This window comes from Mesoplodon mirus, assembly GCF_964341445.2.
Source record: "Mesoplodon mirus genome assembly, chromosome: 5".
Lineage (NCBI taxonomy): Eukaryota > Metazoa > Chordata > Mammalia > Artiodactyla > Ziphiidae > Mesoplodon > Mesoplodon mirus.
Window position 1 is genome coordinate 4,394,169 of NC_138980.1, and position 12,696 is coordinate 4,406,864.

Sequence of the window (12,696 nt, forward strand, 5' to 3'; positions counted from 1 at the left end):
AAGAAAAACTTAGTAGAGAGCTGACAACAGCTTAAGCCTCACTAGAGCGCTGTGAAATGAAGGGGGAAGTGCGTGAAGTTAAAAAAAAAAGTTAAAATTAGCATTAATTAGTAGCCAGGTAGTGTAACACGCTGGGGACAAGGTAAACACAAAGTGTCTTCCTCTCCTCGAATTTACATCATACGGAGTGAGAAAGACACTGAATTACTCAAAAATGTATAGTTCTAGAAAGCCGCTATGAAAGGTATAACAGGTGCTATGAGAACATGAGGCACTATTCCGTAATTGTGATACCTCGCCCCATTGTGATATTGTATTGTACCATTAGGAAAAAAATACTATAAAACGATTTCCATTTTGGGAAAACAGTAATATTTATGACATCTCAACCTTCCTTTAAAGTATAATATGAAATAAAATACTGGAAAATATTAATTTTGGAGTAGAATTCCCCACCCCCACCCCACCCCCTTTTTTTTTTTTTTTTGGTCCTATCCTCTCTGTTCCGGTCACGTTTTATTTTTCAAAACAGTATGTGTTCCTTTCAAATGTCAGAGTGATATCCTTGCTTCAGTAAGAGATCTCATCATAATCTATTTTTTCTTATTAAGAATGTTCAGTGCCTAGCATAGGAATGTAAATATTAATTTTAATTTTACAGGGCAATCGTTGAAGGGACAGAAGTTGTCAGAAAATAGTCTGAAAGTGAGTAGTCTGTGAATCACTCACACTTTGCTATTTTTTAATATATATTTTATTTATTTATTTTTGGCTGCGTTGGGTCTTCGTTGCTGCGCGCGGGCTTTCTCAGGTTGCAGCGAGCGGGGGCTACTCTTAGTTGTGGTGCACAGGCTTCTCATTGCAGTGGCTTCTCGTTGTGGAGCACGGGTTCTAGGCACGTGGGCTCAGTAGTTGTGGCTCGTGGGCTCTAGAGTGCAGGCTCAGTAGTTGTGGTGCATAGGCTTCGTTGCTCCACGGCATGTGGGATCTTCCCAGACCAGGGCTCGAACACGTGTCCCCTGCATTGGCAGGCGGATTCTTAACAACTGCGCCACCAGGGAAGTCTCACACTTTGCTTTTATCTCCTTAAAACAATTCCCAAAATTTGCTTGGAAGTGTTAAGGTGTATTTAGTTAAAACTATCAGGCACGGGCTTCCCTGGTGGCGCAGTGGTTGGGAGTCTGCCTGCCAATGCAGGGGACAGGGGTTCGGGCCCTGATCTGGGAAGATCCCACATGCCGCGGAGCAACTAGCCCCGTGAGCCACAATTACTGAGCCTGCGCGTCTGGAGCCTGTGCTCCGCAACGAGAGGCCGCGATAGTGAGAGGCCCGCGCACCGCGATGAGGAGTGCCCCCACTTCCGCAACTAGAGAAAGCCCTCACACAGAAACGAAGAGCCAACACAGCCATAAATAAATAAATAAATAAATAAAAATTGAAAAACAAACAAACAAACAAACAAGAAAACAAACTATCAGGCACAAGCCAGGGAGCACATCTCTCAGAGGAATTATAGAATGTGCTGGACAAGAGAGAAGAACCTTTTGTAAGGTTCAGCTTCCCCCTGGAGGATTCTGAGGAGGGTCTAGGGAAGCAGGGATCAATGCTGGATGGGTTGCTGTTTGACAAACTGGGATTGATTAGGATCTAGATGCAGATATAAGGTGAGGATGGTTTAGCAATTGGGTATCTCCAGTAATGGTCTGGGGTATACCCCAAAGCAGTTTGGGGTATCATTAGTAAGGAAACAGTGGTTACTCAGAGAGGGAGTGGTTGTGCATTTTACAGTTACTGCATGACCTTGGGTGACACAGTGCTTTCTATTGTAGGGGGAAGACTTACCCTAGGGAGATATAAACCTTGCGCCCCAAAACTTCAGGAGATAAAGAATCCCCACTTGGAAGCTGTAGGTGTTGTTAAAAGATAAAAGCCACAGGCCCAAAATGGTGTTACTTGTGCTAAAGCCCATGATACCAAACCTAGATGTAACACCTAACCTAATCACAACTTCAAAATGTAATCCCCAGAAATGTAATCCAAACAACCAGTTTGGAATTTCCTGGTCAGTACTGATGAGGTAATATGTCACGTGGACCCTTTCTATCATCCCCTCACCCCCACCCTACCTCTCAGAGGAAGAAGAGGCAATCAGTTGTAAAAACCTTGCTGTTCCTTGCCCCCTTCCCCACCCCCCAAAGATGTCCCAGCCTAAAAATAATCCTTTCTATTATTTTGCTAATAGCTCCATGCCCCACCCTTCTTCCTACAAAAACTTTTCAGTTTGTACAACCCCTTGGAGCATGCTTCTGGTTGCTAGGTGGGATGCTGTCTAATTAATGAGTTGTTGAATAAAGCCAATTAGATCTTAAAGTTTACTTGATTGAATTTTGTTTTTTGACAGTGTCGTGCAGATTTGGTTTCAAAATGAACACTTTTGTGTGTTGATGATGTAATATGGAGCTGAGACATTTAGAAGGAGATACAGGGAGGAGATAAGGGGAGGGGTAGGGATAAAGGAGAAAGGACAGAGAAGGGGCAAAGAAGGTATGCATTTTTTTGTCCTACCTCTTTTCTTCTTGATGTCCAGCATTTAATAAGTATTCAGTAAATATTTGTTGAATGAATGAGTCATTCAATCAATTTTGATCCTGAAATGCCAGGGAAGATGGGACAATGAACTGGCATATATTTCGCACCATATCTATGCCAGGTGTAGTGCTAAGCCTTTTGTGAAAGAGTAATGTAGGCTCAACTCCTCTCTCCCAACTTACGTGCAAGTTAAAAAGTATCTGGTGACCTGTTGGGAGTACGGTTTGGATGACACAGGTCACCCTTGGTCTTTTGAATTGATTCCTTTATCTTGTTCAATATATTTCTACCTACTGTAGAAAGGGAAAGGTCACCAACTTTTTCAAGCACAATTTCTCCCCATATCTTGGAAATTGGAATTCCTTTTGTGTATCTTTATTATTCCTCTGATCTTTTTCTCTTGTTCACCCTCTGTCCTTCCCCCACCAGCTTTGATGAATATATTGTTGAGATGTTAAAAGTTTAAAATAAATCCCTATTGGGACTTGCCTGGCGGTCCAGTGGTTAAGACTCTGCGCTTCCATTGCAGGGGGCACGGCTCGATCCCTGGTCTAGGAACTAAGATCCTGCGTGCCATGCGGCATGGCCAAAAACAAACAAAAAAAGTCCCTATTAAATGATAGAAGTTTAAAGGAAGCCTGAATTATGTACTCATTAGGTCATTATTTTGTTCCTAAGTCAGATTCTGTATAGCAGAGACAGCGTCCTAACCTGAAATATTGATGATAGTCTTGCAATTAGGAAATAATCAGTCCATTTAAAAAAATTGAAGTATAATGGATTTATTATATTATATTAGTTTCAGAATCAGTCCATCTTCATCACAAGCACCACAGAACGATACAAACACTGCCGTTTTATCTACCTGTACTTTCATTTCTTAATTTTTAATTCTGCCCTGCTAGTATTCACTAGACCTAATATGGTTTTTTTTTCCCCACCTGACTATATATTGACTGTATATGTATTTTTTATATCTCTAATTGAAATACAACTGTATGTATCCGTCTCCTTTCGTCATTTTCCCGATGACTACAATGCTTTTCCTCCAGTGCTGCCCCTTCTTTTTTATTTGATCTGCTCTATTTACTCTCTGGAAAAATAGTTGATTAGTTGAAGACTTTAGGAGAATAGTTCTGTCATCACCTCACCTTGACTTTTTGAACTTCACAATCTTCTCATCTGAAAACGTCTTGGACACCAAAGTGTCTCAGGAAAAAACAAAAAACTCCAAAAACCAACTCTGTATCTTGGTATTACAATAATCATCATAATTATTTATTTCTTGGAATTGGAGACCATATTTACTCCCCTTCTATTTCTGCGGGGAGCAGGTTAAAAACAACTAGAAATCCGTGATCAAGGTGTCGGCGGGTTTGATATTTCTCCTCCCAGGAAACAAGCGACAAAGTTGCCGGGGGAAGCTTTCGGGGCGGAGCCCAGGGAGCTTATGTTCCTACCATTGGTTCTTCCCGGGAGCCTCCTCCCCACTCCTGCCCCGCCTCCTGGACGGATGAACCAATAGCGGCGTAAGTTGTGATTTAAACGCCGAGGCCCGCGCGACCGCTGGAGACCGTGTCTCGGAAGAGTTTGGCAGTTGTTCCCAACGTGAGTGAATGGAGCAGTCGCGAGTGGTTGGGCGGGAGGGGTCCGGCGGGGTAGGAAGCGGGGCTAGGGTGGGGGTCTGGGAAGCGGGGTCCTTATGTCTGGGAGCCGGGGCTGGGGATTGGGGGCTGGGACTAACCCCGGGACGTCTGTAGCGCCCAGCCGGTTGAGCCACGGCCTTTGGACTGCGTCCGCAACCCACGGCGGTTCGGTTCCGATGGGTAGCAGGGCCTGTGCCAGTCCCAAACCGCCAACTCTTCTGGAATTTAGGGCCCCTGACTCAGGCTTCAAGAGTTAAGAGCTGGATTAAGTGCCTGTCGGCCCAAGATCGGGCTTCTCCCTCTGCTTAGCTCTTGTTTTTGCATAGACGTGCCCAGGGTAGAAAGTTGGGTCTGTGCTACGCCTTAGCTTCTTTCATCTTCCTTAACTCCCAGGGTTTAATGAGTATTTCACACCCCTAGGTAATCCAGAATGGCTACTCTGATCTATGTTGACAAGGAAAATGGAGAACCAGGCACCCGTGTGGCTCCTAAGGACGGGCTGAAGCTGGGGCCTGGGCCTTGTAAGTATACAGGCGACAATCAGGTACACAGGTATTGTGAATCAGTGGTGGGTGTGGCCTGGAGCTGGGGGAGGCATTTAGTATACTTTGCCGGCAATTGGAGTCAGGTTTACCCAATACTGCTACTGCCAGGTTCTTGTTATGGGTCTCTTTTTCATGTTCAGTATCTTAATGAGATTATTTAAGAGGGTACTGAACTGAAGTACTGTTAGGCATAGGAACATGCCACTGTCAAGAAGGGGTTAAGTTTGGGTGTGAGAATTAGGCCACGTTTATAGGCAAGGTCAGCCTTCAAGTTGCACAGGCGTTTACTGCTGGAATAATCTCACGGTAAGACTTTTTCTTTAGCAGTGAAAGCTTTAGATGGGAGATCTCAGGTTTCAACACCACATGTTGGCAAAATGTTTGATGCTCCACCAGCTTTACCTAAAGCTGCCAGAAAGGCTTTGGGAACTGTTAACAGAGCTACAGAAAAGTCAATAAAGACTAATGGACCCCTCAAACAGAAACAGACAGCCTTCTCTACCAAAAAGGTAAGTGTTGGCTCTAAATAAAGATGCTGTTTAAACACTTCAGCACTTGTGATTCTTAAAATGACTATTGGCATCCTACCCGACTTTCTCCTGTGTGAATAGAAAGAAATAGAGGCTAGCAGACATAGATTAGCAGAAGAGAATCATCATACTGTCTTTGTGGACTTCCCCTGTAACTCGAGATCACAGGTCTCAGTAGCAGCTGGTGAATTTTTTTTTGCCTCACCTGCCCTTAATGAATGTCTTGAAGCAGATTGATTGGTAGAATGTACTTACAGATTAAAAAGTACTGAGAGGGAGGGTATTTTGCAAGAGGTCACGTTGCTAATATAACAGCTCAGGTGCTGCCATCCTTCTCCCCTCCTTCCAGAGCAAGCACCAGTTTTTTAGGTTATAACGTGGTAGCATGTTGACCTTGGTATATGTGTTTACAAACTGTAGGTTAGTGCATCCTAGACTGAGAGGACTTGGCTATGAAAGATAACTTTAGCCTGTGGATTAACACTTCATTTCACTAATTGTTTTGTTTAATGTGTATTAGGAAAAAACAACTAGTACTTGATCTCAAACTGAGACTTACATGTGTGGGTTTAGGACAAGGATGTCTTTTTAAAAAAACTGAGTTGAGTAAGAGAAATGTTAAAGGCAAGTATTGCAAGGATATAGCAAAAGTGATGAGAATCTGACAGAACTGAAATGTGGGAAACCCTGCCTTAGGGATTTCCTCTAGCCATGCACATGTGACATAAGCATAAGTCAAGACTATGCAGGCTTCCATTTTGGCCCACCATTGTGGCCTGCCTGCCAATTCCAGACTAGGAGATATCCACTGTGGGCTTCTAAAGCCCTTAGCTGTCTTTGGCTGCCTCTTACTCTGTGTATTTGAGGAACACAAATTGGTTTTTAAAATTAGCCAAGCAAATAATTTAGGTAACACTGATGGACACACCAACGGAAAATTATATTTCCAACAGCCAAAAATGGCTTCCAGGATTAGCTTCTATTCTGGGTGATTCATGCCTATTTTCTCCTTTGTTAGGTTGGGTGATTGAGTCAGTTAGTTCTGAATTAACTCCACTCTGCATTTTGATAACTTATGCTAACAGGTGCTGATACTTATATTTTAGAATTAACTTTTGAGCCATGATATTAGAATTGCTTGCTGAATTGTATTTGTGTGTAATTTTGAGAATGAAGGATTATGGTTTCTTAGAAGTCAGCATGAAATTAAAAACAATTTAAAATGTGGTGAAGCAGTCACATGTCTTAAAGAAGCCCTATGATCTCTTGTACTAATCAGTTGACAAGGCTTCCACTCTCACTAATGTATGTTTTCTTGGGTTGTTTTAGATGACTGAGAAGACCATTAAAGCAAAAAGCTCTGTTCCTGCCTCAGATGACACCTATCCAGAAATAGAAAAATTCTTTCCCTTCAACCCATTAGGTAATATCTTTTGGTATCGCACAAATGCTTTAGCCTTGAGTTTCTCTTAGGATCCAATTCAACTGTAACTTGATATAGCTATGAATAAGACGTGATCCAAGACTATAACAAGGCTGTCTGAATCTGGGTTGCTTTGAACAAATACACTTGTTGTGAATTTATTTGTAAGGTATAATCTTAGGTCAGAAGAGGAATCCGAGCTAAAATGTGGAAAACATTGTTCCTGTCCTCAAAAGCTAACCACCTAGGGGGAGATTAGACCTGTTCAACATTAGAGTACAGTCTTCTTAGCAAACCATTTAGAAAGAGGGCTCTATGTCAAACTGAACAATGCCTGAGGACTTCCCTGGTGGCTCAGTGGTTAATCCGCCTGCTAATGCAGGGTATGCAGGTTCGAGCCCTGGTCCGGGCAGATCCCCCATGCTGCAGAGAATCTAAGCCCATGCACCACAACTACTGAGCCTGCACTCTAGAGCCCTTGAGCCACAACTACTGAGCGCGCGTGCCTAGAGCCCGTGCTCCACAATAAGAGAAGCCACCGCAATGAGAAGCCTGCACACCGCAACAAAGAGTAGCCCCCACCCGCCACAAGTAGAGAAAGCCCGTGTGCAGCAACGAAGACCCAACACAGCCAAAAATAAATCAAATAAAAAATAAATTAATTAAAAAAAACACAACAGTTTCTTTCTAAGCTAAAGCATTTAGTCAGCAATACTAACTATATACAAGTTGTGAATCCAACCCTTGCTTGTCCTGTTTCTCCACAAGCACATTAAATATTTCTAAAAAAAAACCCCCAAAATTCCTGAAAAATCCACATAGCCAGTGAAAACGTGCTTTTTTTTTTTTTTTTTACTCCTTCAACCTGCTATATGTATCTGAAATATTTTCTGTTACAGAACCAGCTTTTCAAGCTTTAATTTACTCACATTTGAGGAGAGGCTACCATACGCCAGGCACGAATAAGCTTGGGATGCAGTGGTTAACAAGACAGGCCCCACCCTGAGAAGTCCATGATTTGGAGGGAAAGTCAGGCACTGAACAAATCATCTCACTTTGAGTGTGAGCAAGGAGAAACACAGGGCCTGTTAGGGGGACTGAACCTAGCCTGTAAGAGCAGGGAAGAGTTCTCTCAGGAAGTGACACCCAGTGGAGTCTTGAAGGATATAAGGAGATAGTTGGGTGAAGAAAGGATAGGGCAGGGCAAGAGCACTGTAGCAGATAAAAGTGTGTGCAAAGATCCTGAGGCAGAAAAAAGGACTGGAGTGGTTCTGGGAAGCTGAAAGGCAGAGGTGAAGGATGGTATTGGTGAGGGGGTGGGGACAAATCACACAGGTCCTTTGAGATTTCTGAGCTGGATTTTTTGCCCTTTGATCCAAAGAGCATTTAATCATTCCACTAGTATACATCTAGGTTATTTCTGGCTTTTATGTATTACAAAACAATTATGCAATTATTGTTGAGAGTTTGTGAGTCTCTCTGGAGAGTAAACTCCAAGAAGGATTGCTGGGTCTCAAAGCTGTGTGATTAACTTTTGATAAAATGTGGTACATCCATTCTAATAATTACCTACCATTCAGGAAAATGAGGTAGATTTATGCATATTGACCAGGAAAGAGGACTACGATATGCTGTGTTGGAGGAAAGAGATATTGCTAAATTGCCTTCCAAAATAGGAGCATAAATTATTGAAGCCACCTTCAGTGGATGAGGATGGCTGCTTCCCCTGTAATCTAACCGCAAATGTTTTAAAACTCTAATCTTTATCAGAAAGGTAATTGGTATTTTATTGTTTTAAATTGGGGTATATGAGTGTGTCTGAGCATATTTGACTATGGGTCATTTATAGTTTTTTTATCTTCTGTTTGTATCTTTGTTTTCTCTTGATTTTTGTGACTTACAGTGTGTGTGTGTGTGTGTGTGTATGTGTGTGTGTGTGTGTGTGTGTGTGTAAAGAACTCTGTGGATAAAGGTAATTAGCCCTGTATGTTGCAGACTTATTTCCTCTGGGGTCTTTTGTCTGTTTATGCTTTCCTTTACAATTCAGTGTTTAAATTAAGTAGTCACATATCACTCAATTCCTTTTTGAATTCTGGGCTTTATCAGGTTTGAAAAAGAATAGACTAATTCCTAGTATTTAGGCTTTAGAGAACTTTCCCACTTCAGAATATGATGGTTCTCCCTCCATCTTTGTTCTTAGCTTTTGAGAAAATGCTTAAATTAACCTCTTGGGTAGTTTTGTTAAATTACAAATTAAGTTTTATGACTGTGATTGGTCTGTTCAAATTGTCTGTTTCTTCTTGATTCAGTCTTGGCAGGTTGAATGTTTCTAGAAATTTATCCATTTTTTCTAGGTTGTCCGTTGGATTACCTCTTCGAAAAGAGGCAAGACTCTAATCCTACTTTTGTTACTGTCAAGAAAAATTAGTTGTTTTAAATAATTCCTAATCTGAAAGGCACTTGGATTTTAAGAAGAAATGTTGCCTAAAACAGCGTTTCTTAAATTTGTTTTAGGACTTTTGCACTCTTACAAATTAGTGAAGACCCCAAAGAACTTTTGTATGTTGTTTATGTATTCTATATTAGAAATTAAAATTGAGAAATTTAAAAAGTATTAATTTGTTTAAAAAACAAACCCATTGGGCCTCCCTGGTGGCGCAGTGGTTGAGAGTCCGCCTGCCGATGCAGGGGATACGGGTTCGTGCCCCGGTCTGGGAGGATCCCATATGCCGCGGAGCGGCTGGGCCCGTGAGCCATGGCCGCTGGGCCTGCGCATCCGGAGCCTGTGCTCCGCAACGGGAGAGGCCACAACAGTGAGAGGCCCGCATACCGCAAAAAGAAAAAAAAAAAAAAACAAACCCATTAATGTACATAGCTTGAAACAAAATTTTTTTTACATGTAAAAATTGTGAGAAGGGGCTTCCCTGGTGGCGCAGTGGTTGAGAGTCCGCCTGCCGATGCAGGGGACATGGGTTCATGCCCTGGTCCGGGAAGATCCCACATGCCGCGGAGCGGCTGGGCCCGTGAGCAATGGCTGTTAAGCCTGCGCATCTGGAGCCTGTGCTCCACAATGGGAGAGGCCACAACAGTGAGAGGCCCACATACCGCAAAAAAAAAAAAAAAAAAATTGTGAGAAGAATATTTATATTTTTGAAAATTTGATTAATTTGGTTTAACATAAAACAGCTGGATTCTGCAGTCTGTTGCATCTTGTTTTGGTTGAAGTATATGAAGAAAATCTGGCCTTATGCAGACATGTAGTTAGGAAAGAGAAGCATTTTAAGTCTTTTAGATAAGTATAGATAGTTTTCTTTGCCATTACACTAAAATTCAACATGTGGCTGTTTCTGTAGGCATAGTTGCAATGTGGAATCCAAAACCATTTCAGTAAACATTGTGTGCTCTGACAATAAAATCCATTGGTCTGTTTTGCATTTTGAAAGTATCTTTTATCCTGCATTTATCACCATTGATCATTTAGAAATACTGGTACACTGGGAAATGTAGGTCATGTTGAAATGTTTTTATTATGAAGTATCAAAAGCACCCTCATTAATACCACCGCTGATCTCATCAGAAAAATCTTCAGTATTAGGAAGGTCTTAAGCTAATGATTACAGATAAGTTTACTGATATTCCAGTTTTTTTTCCCCTTGAAATTGTGAATTTTATCATTGGCAACAAATACCATTTCCCTTTAAGTGGTAGACTTTTTCATTCCTCGGAGAAAAATGTGTAACACATATCCAAGGCTGAGTTACCACAGTTTGTCTTTCAGTTCTTTCTTACAGGAATAAGGCCTCTAGTTTAGTTTGCAAATCAAATAATTGCACGAATCTTTTTTTCTTGGAAAACACCATGGTCTTTCAGTATGTGGTAGATGTGTTTTATGGCATACTTCACATCATATACAGAATACTAAAAAGACATGTTCTCAAGGGTTGAGAGCTAATAAAATTAATACTGTTTACTGCATGTGGTAAAGTAACATTATGTGAAACGCATTTTTACTGCAAGTGAATGGCAGCGAGGAATATAGTGACTACTAAGCATAGTTTATTGCCACTGCCTTGATTCGTGAACAGCAGTTTTAAACACCGTTGCTTTTGGACCATCATTGTAAATGTCAACACAGTGAAAAAAGGTATTAATATTATTATAAAAAATAGTTTGAGCTCATGGGCCCTGTGAAAGCTGACTACCCTGAGGAATGCTGCCCTGACAAAGTACTTTTCCGTGGCAGATTTCGAGAGTTTCGACCTGCCTGAAGAGCACCAGATTGCACACATGCCCTTGAATGGAGTGCCTCTCATGATTCTCGATGAGGAGAGGGAGCTTGAACAGCTGTTACACCTGGGCCCCCCTTCACCTCTGAAGATGCCTCCTCTACCGTGGGAGTCTAGTAAGTGAACGAGTGCCCTTCTAGAAGGTCTGTAAACAATCTGTGTCATAACACTTCCATTACCATGGGGACAGGTTGTGCAGAAGGTTAGCCTGTAAGTCATTTCTATCCTTCAGACTGCAGGGATAAGGTTTCAGGATAATGAAAACTATTCTCAACTGGTACTGCTTTTTAGTCCCAAATGCCCAGTAAAATTGTCATTCTGGAATCTGGACAGTCTTAGATACAAACAAAACCAGAGGAAATTTAGTGTGTAACTTCTTAGGTTTTAAGCTGAAGTATAATAAACTTGCTTGGAATGAGAATTCCAAGCTACACCCAAAGCTCGTGTAGGATCAAGACCCACGTAATAGCATCGATTGGCAAACCTTTACTGCAGAAGGTTTGAGGTCTTGGTTCAAACTGGTGGTCAAAAGCCATCATCAGTATGTTTTCTATTTGTTCTGATGGAATACCTCACACTATTTGCTAAATTGCATTAATGATAATTGTTGGCCCTTACTTGGATCTCTAAGAATGATGGAATTTCGGGTACTTCTATGATTTATCTCATAATGAAGGTTAATTCTGTGGCCACAGCCACATTCCAAGAAATAAGTGAGAGCGGGTATGTGTGTGTGTAGGTGGGGTGGGGGTAGAGATTCATTAGACAAAGGGAAAAACACGAATTCATGATTAAGAGTGACAACTAGTGTGTGTGTTGATGGACACGAGGATTTGCAGATATTGAACAAGAAATTCCTGTTTTCTAGATCTGTTGCAGTCTCCCTCAAGCATTCTGTCGACCCTGGATGTTGAATTGCCACCTGTTTGCTATGACTTAGATATTTAAATTTCTTAGCACTTTATAGTCTGTGGGTATGTATTAATAGTTTGTATTAATAAAGCAATTCTTTGTTTAACAAACTCTTCCTAATATTGTGGTTGGTATTGTTTGGAATTTGCTTAAAACAGTATGAAAACTAGTAGATGTGTTTAACTGACAAGAGTCTATAATCTGACAATAGAAGTTTGTCCGAGTTAAAAAAACTTTCCCTGAAAGCCTCTGCTTTGTTTTAACAGCTTATTTTAGAAGCTGCCACTGTTCCCCCTGAAACATATACCCCTCCATGTGTACTTTACTACCTTTTTGTGGCCACTAACTAGTGACAGTTATTAGATCTCTTAATAGGAAGAGCTACTTCCAGCTCATTGTGTCTGTTGCTAGGCATTCTTTATTGCTGGTTCTGTTTAGTTTCTAATGCCTTCAATACTCTGTATTCAGTGATCAGAATTTGAAAGGCTCTGAATCTCCTAAGAATTCTGCCTCCTTGAGCTCTTCAATTGGGTTCTTTGAAGACCACAGCAGATAATTTACTGATAGTAAGATCCACTTTCTACCTATAGGAAACTATTTATTTGCTAACTCTGTGCTGGGAATTGTTTTTAAGTCTTAAATAAGCATTATCGTGTTTCATGTTCATGACCCTGTTTTTCAGATGAGGACAGTGAAGCTCAGAAGTTCACTGATATATCAAAGACACGAAGAGCTAGAAAATGATAGAACTGGTATTTTGATTCC

General features: G+C 41.3%; 1 protein-coding gene and 1 long non-coding RNA gene across 3 annotated transcripts; one reads left to right on the top strand and one right to left on the bottom strand.

The window, feature by feature from the left end:
* Positions 1 to 781: 781 nt before the first annotated feature.
* LOC309805068 lies at positions 782 to 2,651 on the bottom strand. The gene is made up of 3 exons (XR_014294220.1): positions 2,566 to 2,651; positions 1,843 to 1,904; positions 782 to 1,085 (listed from the first exon to the last, which is right to left on the bottom strand). It is a non-coding gene; the product is annotated as an uncharacterized lncRNA (long non-coding RNA).
* Positions 2,652 to 4,112: 1,461 nt separating this feature from the next.
* Positions 4,113 to 12,041, top strand: PTTG1 (PTTG1 regulator of sister chromatid separation, securin). Of its 2 annotated transcripts, none has more exons than XM_082621315.1 (6): positions 4,113 to 4,197; positions 4,656 to 4,756; positions 5,105 to 5,289; positions 6,640 to 6,733; positions 10,977 to 11,135; positions 11,888 to 12,041. In XM_082621315.1, the coding sequence occupies exons 2-6, from the start codon at positions 4,666 to 4,668 to the stop codon at positions 11,965 to 11,967; spliced, it is 609 nt and encodes a 202-aa protein (XP_082477441.1). In that variant the 5' UTR covers positions 4,113 to 4,197; positions 4,656 to 4,665; the 3' UTR covers positions 11,968 to 12,041. The 2 variants fall into 2 exon arrangements, with proteins under 2 accessions (XP_082477441.1, XP_082477442.1); XM_082621316.1 differs by having other exon boundaries at positions 5,108 to 5,289.
* The last annotated feature ends 655 nt before the right edge of the window (positions 12,042 to 12,696 follow it).

Excerpts from the sequence above, each read along its gene's own strand:
- PTTG1 (XM_082621315.1), top strand. The coding sequence starts at position 4,666 with ATGGCTACTCTGATCTATGTTGACAAGGAAAATGGAGAACCAGGCACC. Across the intron at positions 4,757-5,104 it reads GAAGCTGGGGCCTGGGCCTT|CAGTGAAAGCTTTAGATGGG; the intron begins GTAAGTATACAG and ends CTTTTTCTTTAG. Across the intron at positions 5,290-6,639 it reads CAGCCTTCTCTACCAAAAAG|ATGACTGAGAAGACCATTAA; the intron begins GTAAGTGTTGGC and ends GGGTTGTTTTAG.